Below are 12,694 nucleotides of genomic sequence, written 5' to 3'. Positions count from 1 at the left end.
CTACAGAGAACTGGCACCTGGAAAGAGAACCACAGGCCGCCCTAACCTGCGATTTAAAGATATCGTGAAGCCGGGACATGAAAGCCATCGATATGAACACGCAGTCTTGGTAAGACCACACAGCAGACCGCCCAAAGTGGAGGGGCACCTTAAACAAACAGCTCAAGTCAGACAAAGCGAACATGATGCGTGCATCAGAAGAAAAGCAGGCCCGCAGGAGGTTATGCAACAACGACAGCCAGAGAACCACTTAGAGCTGCGGCTTCTGTGACAAACAATGCCTGTCCCGGATTGGCCTTTTCGGCCACCAACGACGCTGTCCCAGACGATCCAAGGACCTAGACGGGAGCTAGGACATGGTCCATGGTCAACACTGACTGACGGAGGTCAACGAAATCATTTCTCTTTTATTTGTGTTTGTTTTTGTGTATTTTATTATGAGGGAGTTATCCTTTTGTTTTATTGCACGTGTGGGAATTGGTGTTTTTCCGTTTTTGTTTCTTTATATGCACAGCCCCTTGAGCTGTTCTGTTTTCATGAAAAGGTGCTGTAGAAATTAAAGGAACGTGAATTTTAATTTATGTTTTACCATGCTGTGTGTGTGTGTGTGTGTGGGGGGGGGGGGGGGGGGTTGAACGGGTTTTAAACAAAACATTTGTTGAATGTCTTGTTCTTTGTTAATGAAATGTGACTTTTTTATGTAAAGCCCTTTGAGCAACACGAGTTGGAAAAAAGTGCTACAGAAATAAAGTTTGATTTGATTTGATGAAAATACATTAGCAAGAACATATTAAATGCAGGTATCAGACCAAAAATGGTTCTTCTGACCAACAGTATGAATGAGTACTAGCTCTTTATTTCTCTATAGACATCTATGGGTTTCTTCGAACTGCCAGGTACTTCCTGTAGGAACACGCAGGGGGAGGGGTCAAGCTGTCCAGTGATGGTTTGTTCATACCTGGAGTTGGGGTTGGGGGATGCTCAGAACTTCCAGCAAAGAAATGTACTTCAATTTAATTAAAATATGTAAAGTTTAGCCTCAAATACAAAAGGGGTTTATACAAATATACACCTAGTGTGTCAGAAAATCCATAAACTCCTATTGTAACACTAACATCTGTCCAACACAAGAGGCCTTCAGATCTGATCTGTTTGCTCAGCTGTTGGACAGGACAAGTAAAAAAAGAGAGAAAGGAAATCGAGGAAAGGACTAAACTTCAAGTACTCACAGGCCACCAGGTCATTGAACGACCAGCCAAAAAGTACCCACCCACAGTGGTTCGATTGGCTCGGACTGATGCCTGTAAAGGAGAAAGTTCAGCTTTAGATCACCCAAAACCACCTCAGACAAAACAAATGTCTTAACAGGCCTATCCCTGGGGTCACCAACGCAGTGCCCTGCGGCGCATGGTTGCCCGCAAAGCCTGCTCTAAAGATTTCACACTGGAACTCAATATAATTTAAAAAGTTTCACTCGTGGTTGGAACAACCCTGGACTCCCTTGGAAAAGAGATCCTTAATCTCAATGGGAAAATTCCTGGGTAAATAAAGGTAAAAAAAAGAAAAAAAAACTTTGGAGTGCAACGGATCACTAGACACGATTCTCCTACTGTCCGTTCAGACCCACACCGAATTCGTGTTTTTGTGTATATCGTCTTAGTTTTAACAACGTTGCTGCTTGACACTTGTCGATAAGTGTTAACCCGGATTTCCTGCCGTGTGGGAGGAGCTTCCGTTGAAATCTTTTCTCCACCTTATCGTGGAGGACATGGATGGTGAGAGATCAGGATGTTTCTGCCGCTGGTCCTCTGTAACCAGTAGGAGGGGCTTGTAGCAGCAGGGACAACATTCTGACATGCCTTGATTTTCTTACTTTTGTTTCAATATAATTTTTTTTAAAGATGCATTGTCTCATTGCATTGCAGACTTTTTTCACGAGGCCTGTGAAAAAATCCCAGAAAGCCACCGAAAAAAAATTGTCAATTTTATGTCTGTTCTATAAAAATTTTTAGTTTTCAGATGGAACTGATCAAACAGTTAAGCGTTCTGTTTTATTTCTGTTTTCTTTTCAAACTTGAAAGCTTTGCTTTAAACATGTTCCTTCAGTGCATCTGTTGTGTTTAAAATAGGAAATAAATATTTCAGTCTAAACGACCTGCTTATGTTTTCAAATTTCTCTTATGAGCACAGTGTTCAAATTCGACAAAAAATAGTTATTTGGTTTATACCATTATATATATCGCCATCGCCTAAGGTGATATGACAAGATTCTACATCACCCAGCCCTACAACCAAGGTTTGGAAAAACAAAGGTTCCTCAAATGTTCTCAGTCCTGGGGCGGCAGCAGGAAGTCTGAACCTCAAAGAAAGAAAGGACTACAATCCAGACTGTGCAGTTACTCACCCAGATGCCAGTCACCATGACGACAATAAAGTAAACGACTACCACAGCTATGTCAGCAGCATCCACACTTCCACGGTTACCAGAAGGTGCCGCCGTGGTGAGACCAGGGGGGGTCGTACCTGTGTCAGAAATCTTTTGTTGGTGATCTTTTTCTTTTTTTGATGGTTTGTAATGACTACATATCAGACTTTTCTGATATGTCTGATAAACTGCATTTGTTAGGTGAGCTGTTCTGCTGGCTCTGAGCAGAACTTTGAAGCATTTTCTGCTGGGTGATAAAATGTCAATTAAAATGTCAGTAATAAAACTGAAGTATTAAAGAGGAAGACTTCTAAACTTAGACACCAATCCACACATCTATTTTGTTTGGCATGTATCCAAAAATAAACCCAGAGATGTTGAAGCGTCCAGCTCCTAGACCAGGGGTGTCAAACTCATTTTGGTTTGGGGGCCACATTCAGCCCGTCTGATCTCAAGTGGGCCGGACCAGTAACATAAAAGCAAAATAACAGCTTTGTTTTAGTTTTTTACTCAGTTGGAAAAAATGCCTCAATCAACATAGTAGCCTAATCACTTAGGGCTAATGGATCCCAAATAGAAGTAATTTCAATTAAAGAAAAGTTGGTCTATTCAATTTTATACAGACTGAATCTTTTACATGTGACACTGAAGCAATCCAGAAACTTTTCTTTATGGTGAGTCTCTCAGTGGTGCTGAATGTTATATTCTTTGAACACTGTGATGTTGGTGACATACAAAGCATTTGGGTTTTGCATTCAGCTTAGTGAAAGAAAAAACTCAATTTTTCCTGGAAATCTCTTCACTCCACTTCACTTTTTGACAACATTTTCGTCATTAGGGTGTCGCTACTGATCATCCTTATAGCAAGATAACAGGGGTAAGGCTCATAGGGAACCAAAGTGAATCTTAACCAGACACAGAGCTGTTATGTTTCAATTTTGGCACGTGCAGAGATATGCTGTTTCAACTATTTTTCCTTTCCTTTGCTCCCCCTAGTGGCGGAATTGCGCATTTCGGTTATTTCTTTAAAAATCATAAATCGCCACAGGAATGGACTAGAAACTTGTTTTCTTTTTTAATCATCCTTATGATTTTTACTCTTCATGTGTGCGCCGGACTTGACCATTCGGACCTAACCATTCGGATACGGCCCGCCAGGTGCAGTTAAAAGAAGCTGGCTTTTTGCCTAGCAGCATATATGTTTGTTATTTTAAAATATTCCTATTTAATGTGAAGCATCTCTCCATGTAGTTTCCAAGCCCGGCTAATGCAGTTTGGGGCTCATGGTTGCTGGAGCCTATCTTTGCCAATGTTGGGCACCAGTGGGGTACAACATTGACACTTTGCCAGTCCATTGGAGGGCCACGCAACAACTTACACTCACTTTCACACCCAAGGGACAAGTTAGAGACCCCCACACTCACAGGAGAAGATCCAAAGTCCACACAGAAAAGTCTCAGCCAAGACTTGAACACAGTATTGATTCATTCTAATTCTAACTACAACTCAAAGCCGCCCAAAGCGGTCCTAATGACATGTTTTAGTTGCTACAATAAAATCTTCTGATCATTTGTGTGAAATGCAGCAGTTGGTCTAATAGAGCAAGAGGTCCACTGTCTGCAGCCATGAGGAGCTCAGCTGTTTTAGTTCTACAAAACGCTCGGAAGGCTGACGGAAACTCAGAAACTCAATTTTAGAGTTGACCTGCAAGTTTTCTCGAAACCTTAGAAATATAGAGTTTAGATATGGGCATAAAATTAACCAAAACTTGATCAAGAGTAGACGTTTCAAAGAAAGGTTTAGCTCTGAATAAGTGTGGATTTCTTTTTAAATCAAATCAAAGCGTTTCTCATGCTTTGTGCAGCTAAAAACCCTTTACAATAAAAAAACAGAACACAGGTACAGAAATTCTAAAGATCCGACCCAACCTTCATTCTCCCCCCTCCCTCTGTTGACACATGCACTCTATTATCACACACACAATGAATGCTTCTTTTTAAAAGTACCTGGTAAACAACTACACCTGTGGAAAAATACAATTGTGATGCCCAAATGAACGCTTCTGTTTGACTGTACTGTTTGTTCATGATTATTTTCTTTGACTTAATAAAAGTAGACGAATCTTTGTAATGAGAAAGAAAAGAATCTTTAGAACAAGGAGAGACTAGCCTTGGCCTGAACCTTTGGTCCAAAGGCATTTTATTCTGTCTCCATCGTAGCAGCAATGCAGGACAGATTAAGGTTCTTAGTGAAACAGAAAGAGGTGGCAGCAGAAGTTTGAGGCTCTGCTGTAAACCATGAATTACAGGCATGCAACCTTTTTAAAGCGCGGCTGGCCAAACGATGGCTGAGCGAGCAGCGGCTCCTTTGGGAAACAATGACCCGTCTGTGATGGTAGAAGCATATTAGTATGCAAACCTCAGCTCAGTCCTGTTTTGCTTCACGGAAGCATGCTAAGGTTAGAGAACAGCAAAGCACCATGGGAACTCTGCAGGGCAGTGATGGCGGTTGTCGTCAAGTGTTGAGAAATCTCTGAACATAGAAAATAACATTCTTGTTGGATTAGTGTGTCCTCAAGCGTCCACGATAGTTTCATGTAGAGGGCAGAATAATCGTCACTATTTGAGCCATTTTCATCTATAAACCCTCCAAACACGGTCATTGATGATCGTCAACATGTGAAAACACTTCTAACTTCTTTCCCAAATTCTACTTGCAGCTGAATGGATCTGAAAGGAGCCTGGAAGTCTGAGCATCTTTGGGAAATTAAAATCTTCTGCTGCTGTTTATGGCTCATCATTTGTTTTTGTCCTGAATAGTTAAGACTTTGGGTTTGTGTCACTGTTTTTAAAATTTAAATGCCAAGATTTTGACTTTTACTGCAATGAATTTGGGCCACAATTATTTTTTTGGTCGCTACTCTAGATGGACATGAGACGTTTACTGAAACCTGGGACAGATATTACTTTATGTAGGTCAGGCATTAAGTGCAGCACTGATAAAATAATGATGACGGATGGAAAAAACAAAGAAGGAAGTTAATTTTTAACCGAACTGTCCCACTGCACAGAGAATGCTTATGTGAGGTTTATGGGTGAAGTGCGGATCGGTACCAGCAGGAGAACAAGACCCACACAGTGAATATGTTATTACATTTAGCTCTGCTTTTTATACCAATTTACAGCAAGTCATCTGCATCTAAAATTAAGCACCACACCAATACAAACTACAGTCTCATTAGATTAGGTCTGGTCAAACCCCAGAATGGCTCGGGGTCACTGAGGTCCATCAATTTGAGCTCAACCCTTGTGCCATCCTATGACCCCCCCCCCCCCCCTTCCATTGACCTGTTCTCCCTACCATGACAAAGGTGGATAAAGGTGGAAAGATTTCATGTAATCCATGGACACCAGTGAAGATCACAAATCATTGAAGAAAAAAGGTTCAGAGCACTGTCTAGTGGGTCTAGATGACCCAACTCCCAATGGTAAAGTGCCTAGGATAGCACAAGGGTTACAGACAGAAATGGTGTCTGCCTCCTGTCATGAAGGATCATGATAGCTCAGAAAATGACAAAAAAGAGGGAACTTTAAAAATCCTGATGGTTTGGTTCTCTTCTTGTATGTTTCCAGCCCCTTTTTACATCTATCCATTTCCAGTGTTCCTTCTCTCTCGTTAAGTGGCAAAAAGACACATTTAACTATAACTAAATAAAAAATATTTGCTTTTCCCAAAAAGAAACATTTTTGTTAAAGTTACATTTCTAATTTAGACCAAACAAAAACCAATGAAGCCTCAGCATGTTCACTTTTTTCTCTAGTTATGATTCAACTAATGAAGTTAATGTTGAGTATAATGTTGGTACTTTTGGTGTAAAATTCCTCAAACATGTTGTCATTGCTTAGATGTTCAAACTGACTGTTGCTCTTTCACAAACATGAATAAAAAGGTTTGTATTTTTAAATTAAGTAATAATAATGCTGAAAGAAGCCGGAAAGTTCTGACCTGTGCTGAGACTGCCAGCCATGATCCCAAGCCCACCTCAGAATCCAGAGGGAATTTTCGGGTTAAAAACTGCTAGGTGTTGTTCAGGAAGTGACACGTGTCAATGATTGATGGGCCTCACTAGTTAGTCTTTAACTAGAACTACTCTCATCTAGATGTTAGCAGAGCCGTTGGTCATAAGATTATTCAGTGACCAACTTCAATCTTTTTTTTGGTGATCCCCCACAAACTCACCGCCTCTGACAGCCATTCCACTTCATGCTTCCTATTTGAAAGCTGCTAACATCAGAGCAAAGGGGAACCATTGTACTCACTTCAACTCTGCCTCTCACTTTTTCACCATAAATGCCTGCAGTTTGTTATCCGTTTGGAAGCCTCTAAGGAGATGCAGCACAATGTGGAGGTGGAAAAGACCAGGACTTGAAGGATAGGTTGGACACAAAGGGGGGAGAGGCGGTTCTGTTCAGGTCAGGCCCAGAAACAGAGTCGGGAGGATGAGCAGCAGGTTAGGATGATGAAGGACAGAGATGGAGGTCTGTCGTCAGGTCCGGCAAGTGGGATGGAACGATGGAAGGAGAACATTGAAGATCATGTTAGAGAACACAGAGCAGAAGAGGAACCGGATATGGAGCAGGAAGTAGCAAGGATCAGAAGGATGAAGTGAGAAAGAGGAGGAGGAAGAGTGGAAAGGTAGTTGGTCCTGGCAACGTACCTGTGCAGGTATAGAAAAGTTTAGGAGAGGTGGCAGCAGAAATTCTGACCGGACGGTTGAACAAGATGGTGGACAGTGAGATGATAAGGAATGAAGGAGAAATGTTTTAGTTCCATTTCAAAAATAATAGAGACATGCAGAGAAACTACAGAATCCCACTGAATTATGGGAAAGAGTAGAGGAAGCTGGACTGAGGTCAGAGGGGAACAACAGTTTGGTTTCATGCAGAGAAAGAGAACCACAAATACAATCTTTGCTTTGAGGATGTTTCTGGAGAGGATCAGAAGGATCTGCATCGTGTCTTTGAAGATCCACAGAAAATCTGACAGGATCCATAGAGGATCTGTTGTTTGGGGGAGGAAGTCTGGTTGTTCGGGGGAGGAAGTCTGGTTGTTCAGGACACAGAGGAGAGCTGGGAGACAGCTGTGAGATGTTCTGTAGGAGTGACAGGGGAGGTCAAGGTGGAGGTGGGACTGCACCGAGGATCCGCTTTGAGCTCCTTCCTGTTTGCTGTGGTGATGGACAGACTGACAGGAATCTCTGTGGACCACAATGTTTGCAGATGATGTTGTGATGTGCAGTGAGAGCAGGTGGAGGTTTGCTCTGGAAAGGAGGAATGAAGGTCAGCTGCAGTGAGAGCATCTGTGTGCGAATGAGGGGAACTCTGGTGGTCCTTCACTACATCGCGGTTCACCCTTTGTAGGACAAAATTCTATTAATCTCAGTCAGATCTTTGCTTACATTCTATATAACTGGACTGATTTTTCCATGTCTGTCTAAGAAAAGTGTGTAGTGAGGAGTTTTACAGCCATCAAATATTGATCATTGTAAAAAATAATGTCTAGCTTGCAAATTTTGTCTACTGGTGATTATTTTCAGAAGGTAACTAGTGAGAAAGGAGGGAGCCCTGAACGTGAGACAACCTCTGGCTGTTTAATGCAACTGAAATGAATTGAGGTGAAATCCCATCTGTGAGTCAATCATGTTTATTGACCTTCAGGAGAAAATCTGTTACAGCCTTATTTTACCTACAGTCAACATAACTAACACATGGAGGCGCGGCCCACACAGGCCATGCTGATACGGCAGGAAGAAATGGTAAAAAACACTCGTCTCAGAGGAGAAACTGAATCTACACTCAAAATTCAACACCAAACGAAAGCAAAACCGTCTGCAGACGCTCAGCTCAGCGCAGGAAGAACGACCGAATGCATCCTGTCCTCCATGGGAAGCTGCTCGATTCCCATGTGACCCGTCCCGCGGCTTCTTCCCGCCGTTCCCGTGCAATGCCAGGTCTATTTGAACATGAGGGGGGAGGAGGTGGGTCACATGATGCTGTTGGATGACATCATTCAGCCGGAGGGGGCTCCTGAGGTTCCTTATTGACTGCAGCAGACAGAGAAATGACAGGAAGACTTTTTAAAAACTGGACCCGTTCGTTTCCACCGGTGCTGATGTGCGGATCCTACCTTCTTCTCGTGCCTTCATCCGGGCCACAAAGTTGTAGCTTTTGGTCCTGCGATAGTTATCATAGGGGTCGTCGAGCGACACCCCCACCCCTTTGTACTGATCCCACTTATCCCTGATGTCCCCCCCTTTGATGGGGTCCTGTATGCCCTGCTCCTTGGCCCCCAGTCCACCAGAACCACTCCAGCCTGCAGAGAGAGCAGCAGTCTCAGAACCCGCCCACACTGGAAGCCTGCCGCTGACAGCGGGCCGTACCCATCTTCATGAGCAGCTGGTGACCCTTGTTCTCCTCTCCCAGGCGGGCGTCTGAAGGCGGTTTGGAGGAGGGCGTGGCCAGCAGTCCCACAGACCTGTGTAGGAGGGTCAGGCTGGTGTGTTTTGTGACAGAAACACAAGATGATAAAACATTTGACATGCCACTTACGAAGGGGAGGAGCTGCGGGACGTGTGGCCACGGCGCCGCTTAGACGGTGAACGGGAGCGGGATCTGGACCTAGAGCGACTCTGAGATGATCGGGATCGACTCCTGGACCTGCAGAGTCCACAGAACAGCAGCTGTAGTCTGTTATTGGGTTTTTTAATCAGACATGCATCTTCGTTTGCCGTTTGAAACAGATAACCATCATGTGACCGTCACGAGAGCGCGTCCACACCTGGACCGTGAGTAGGAGCGCGAGCGGCTGCGGGAGTGGGAAGATCGGGATCGGGACCTGGAGGATTTGGAGGAACGAGAACTGGAGCGAGATGAAGACCTTCCTCTGCTGCGAGAGCGACTCCTAGAGCGGCTGCCTCCACGGGCGCTGTGGGCGGAGCCAAAGGGTTAGTGGTGCAGAATCATCTCTCCTGACCTCCCTGAGGATGAGAGAAAGCTCACCTGTTCCTCTTTTCTTGCTCTTTCTTCCTCCGGGCCCTCATCTTGGCTCTGAAGAACTCGTACAGTCCGTTCTGCTCCCATCCCTCACTGGAACAAAGCACAGAGGGTCAGCCGGCCTGCAGGCTGCTTCTGCTCTGGGTTCAAGCAAACCGTCAGCTGGGACCGTTCCACATCCAGCCTCAGGAGGCGGTACCTGTTCCTGGGCCGATCGTGGGAGGGAGGGCTGTAGAACGCCTCCACTGCGGCCAGCAGGCGCTCACTAGGGGGCATGGGGGGTGGCAGGCGGATGTCCTTGGGGTCCAGAGGTTTGTAGTCAGAATCCTCCAGCTGTGGGGCACAGCAGTGGTTAAACCAGCCTTTTCTATGTTTTTGGCCACACCTCCACAGCAGACTCTGCTGCAGTTAGAAATCCCTTTTTGACAGTTGTTTCTACAAATTGACAATGTTGATAAAACGAGCTTTTAGCACCTTTAGCTGCAGGTAAACCTTCCCTTTATTCATGCAAAAACTTTTGTTCCACTGCTCCCCATGAAGTTAAAGTCTACAACCACCACAACCAAAGTTTTGTTGACCCTTTGACCTTGAGAAAAGTTTCCTTAGAAAATACACTTTAGTACCTTCTACAGATTCATAGACGATGAAAATCATGTTTTTGGTAAATTAACATGTTCTTGAAGCATTTTTCTCATGATGGAGATCATTTATGAAAAAAAAACTAAATTTCACTTTAACTATTGTTAAGAATCAGGAGCAGATGGAAACATTTCATAGGAAAAAGCTTGTAGCAGACCCTGGAGCTTCCTGCTCTGCTCCATTCTGATCATCCACTGTCAGACCAACAGATCCATGAACGGACTGAGCTGGAATCTGGATCAGAACTGGACGGATGGACAGATCTGATACTGCTGCCATTTTTGTAGCACTGCTGATGTTAGACTGGGGGGAGCTGTAAGCTAGCAGGAGAGAGTGTAAACAATTGGATGATGGGAAAATAGGGCTTACTCCACGCCAAAACTCCTACCCACAACTCAAGGGGGAATTTCTACTCTTATAGAATAGAATAGAATAGAATATCTTTATTTCTATAGCACTTTTCCCAGAGCGAGTCACAAAGTGCTTCCGTCTGAGGAGCAGCACATTTTTTTGTCATTTTCAACGTTCTAATGCTAATATAACAGACTATTTTCGTTCCTCTTTATTGTTTTATGTTGAAACGGGAAGTTTCATCTGGAGGAGGGGGCGTATGTAACACTGTTTACTTCTGCATTGGTGTTTGGATGACAGGTTCATGACGTAATGTGACAAATGAACTTCAGGTTATGTGAATGAAAAGGAGAATAAAGGCTGCAGCGGTCCTCTACACCCAAACGTGTCTCTGAGCTCCTTATTTTACAAATGAAACTCTGCTTTACCGACACTGAACCCCAGAAAGACAGCTCCACTGACAATAATCTGATTTTGAGTCATCAAAAGGTTCAGAATCTCTTTGTTATTTAAACCTATCCAGAAATAAAGCTTCACAAAAGGCGCGAGGGGTAGAATGGACCATACAACGCTGACCCCGCCCCTTTAAGCTATAGGTTTTGCTCCATTTGGAATTTTTTTTTGATCTCTCATTTGAACCCTTTAAACAAAGATTGGCTCCTTCAGAGGCGGTGAGGTAGGAAGCGTCTGCTGCATTCTACATCAGCATGGTCCTGTTAGCCAGTGACGGCGTCCTGGTAGCCGGTGACGGCGCCCTGTTAGCCGGTGACGGCGCCCCGTAACCAGTGACGGCGCCCCGTAACCGGTGACGGCGCCCCGTAACCGGTGACGGCGCCCCGTAACCGGTGACGGCGCCCCGTAACCGGTGACGGCGCCCGGTAGCCGGTGACGGCGCCCGGTAGCCGGTGACGGCGCCCGGTAGCCGGTGACGGCGCCCGGTAGCCGGTGACGGCGCCCGGTAGCCGGTGACGGCGCCCGGTAGCCGGTGACGGCGCCCGGTAGCCGGTGACGGCGCCCGGTAGCCGGTGACGGCGCCCGGTAGCCGGTGACGGCGCCCGGTAGCCGGTGACGGCGCCCGGTAGCCGGTGACGGCGCCCGGTAGCCGGTGACGGCGCCCTGGTAGCCGGTGACGGCGCCCTGTTAGCCGGTGACGGCGCCCTGTTAGCCGGTGACGGCGCCCTGTTAGCCGGTGACGGCGCCCTGTTAGCCGGTGACGGCGCCCTGTTAGCCGGTGACGGCGCCCTGTTAGCCGGTGACGGCGCCCTGGTAGCCAGTGACGGCGCCCTGGTAGCCGGTGACGGCGCCCTGGTAGCCGGTGACGGCGCCCTGTTAGCCGGTGACGGCGCCCTGGTAACCAGTGACGGCGCCCTGTAACCAGTGACGGCGCCCTGTAACCAGTGACGGCGCCCTGGTAGCCAGTGACGGCGCCCTGTTAGCCAGTGACGGCGCCCTGTTAGCCAGTGACGGCGCCCTGGTAGCCAGTGACGGCGCCCTGGTAGCCAGTGACGGCGCCCTGGTAGCCAGTGACGGCGCCCTGGTAGCCAGTGACGGCGCCCTGGTAGCCAGTGCCGGCGCCCTGGTAGCCAGTGACGGCGCCCTGGTAGCCAGTGACGGCGCCCTGTTAGCCAGTGACGGCGCCCTGTTAGCCAGTGACGGCGCCCTGTTAGCCAGTGACGGCGCCCTGTTAGCCAGTGACGGCGCCCTGTTAGCCAGTGACGGCGCCCTGTTAGCCAGTGACGGCGCCCTGTTAGCCAGTGACGGCGCCCTGTTAGCCAGTGACGGCGCCCTGTTAGCCAGTGACGGCGCCCTGGTAGCCAGTGACGGCGCCCTGTGTTTTAAAGAGACAACACGCTAAACAGACTTCATGTCCGTGTTCTGCATCACGGGAAAAGGTCTCCTCCCTGTGGAGTTCAGACTCACTTTGACCAGGGGGGCCATGAGCCCCGCCGGCAGGTCGAAGTACGGCACGTTGGGCACGAGGCTGGGGTCGTCCTGGACTGGGGGCTGGCGCTGGCGCACATGTGGCGAGTGGCCATTGAAGCCGTGCTGGGTGGGGCCAAACTCTGGGTGCTGGCCCCCCGCCCAGGGAGGATGCTCTGCTGCCATGCCTGGCGGTGGGAGCCTCGGGCTGGGGTGGTGGGGGGGAGGAGGGGGTCCCGGCATTTCTGTCAAACAGAATTGGCTGTTGAGGGTGCGGGCACACATAAGGGGGTTCTGTAGGGGGTGG

The 12,694-nt window shown here is 47.0% G+C and overlaps 2 protein-coding genes across 7 annotated transcripts in view; both read right to left on the bottom strand.

Annotated features, from left to right (window-relative positions):
* Window positions 1–6,535, bottom strand: part of slc5a9 (solute carrier family 5 member 9) — a 43,582-nt gene extending 37,047 nt beyond the window's left edge. Inside the window, exons 1-3 of the mRNA XM_004067579.5 lie at window positions 6,431–6,535; window positions 2,405–2,523; window positions 1,230–1,301 (exon numbers count right to left, since the gene is read on the bottom strand). Of these exons, the coding sequence (XP_004067627.1) occupies window positions 1,230–1,301; window positions 2,405–2,523; window positions 6,431–6,452 (213 nt within the window). The 5' untranslated portion in view covers window positions 6,453–6,535. The remainder of the gene's footprint in view (window positions 1–1,229; window positions 1,302–2,404; window positions 2,524–6,430) is intronic.
* Window positions 6,536–8,112: 1,577 nt separating this feature from the next.
* The window catches only part of cherp (calcium homeostasis endoplasmic reticulum protein), a 33,129-nt gene continuing 28,547 nt past the window's right edge, over window positions 8,113–12,694 (bottom strand). For all 6 annotated transcript variants that reach the window (XM_023953924.2, XM_078945469.1, XM_023953923.2 and 3 more), the window contains 8 exons: window positions 12,388–12,632; window positions 9,677–9,810; window positions 9,484–9,570; window positions 9,263–9,409; window positions 9,034–9,141; window positions 8,865–8,959; window positions 8,612–8,797; window positions 8,113–8,528 (listed from right to left, as the gene is read on the bottom strand). In XM_023953924.2, coding sequence (XP_023809692.1) covers window positions 8,491–8,528; window positions 8,612–8,797; window positions 8,865–8,959; window positions 9,034–9,141; window positions 9,263–9,409; window positions 9,484–9,570; window positions 9,677–9,810; window positions 12,388–12,632 — 1,040 coding nt within the window. In that variant the 3' untranslated portion in view covers window positions 8,113–8,490. The remainder of the gene's footprint in view (window positions 8,529–8,611; window positions 8,798–8,864; window positions 8,960–9,033; window positions 9,142–9,262; window positions 9,410–9,483; window positions 9,571–9,676; window positions 9,811–12,387; window positions 12,633–12,694) is intronic.

Source organism: Oryzias latipes, chromosome 4 (assembly GCF_053564925.1).
Source record: "Oryzias latipes strain Hd-rR chromosome 4, Olatipes_Hd-rR_3.1".
Taxonomy (NCBI): Eukaryota; Metazoa; Chordata; class Actinopteri; order Beloniformes; family Adrianichthyidae; genus Oryzias; species Oryzias latipes.
Note: the sequence above shows the minus strand (reverse complement) of the source record. Positions and strands in the feature narration are given on the sequence as shown.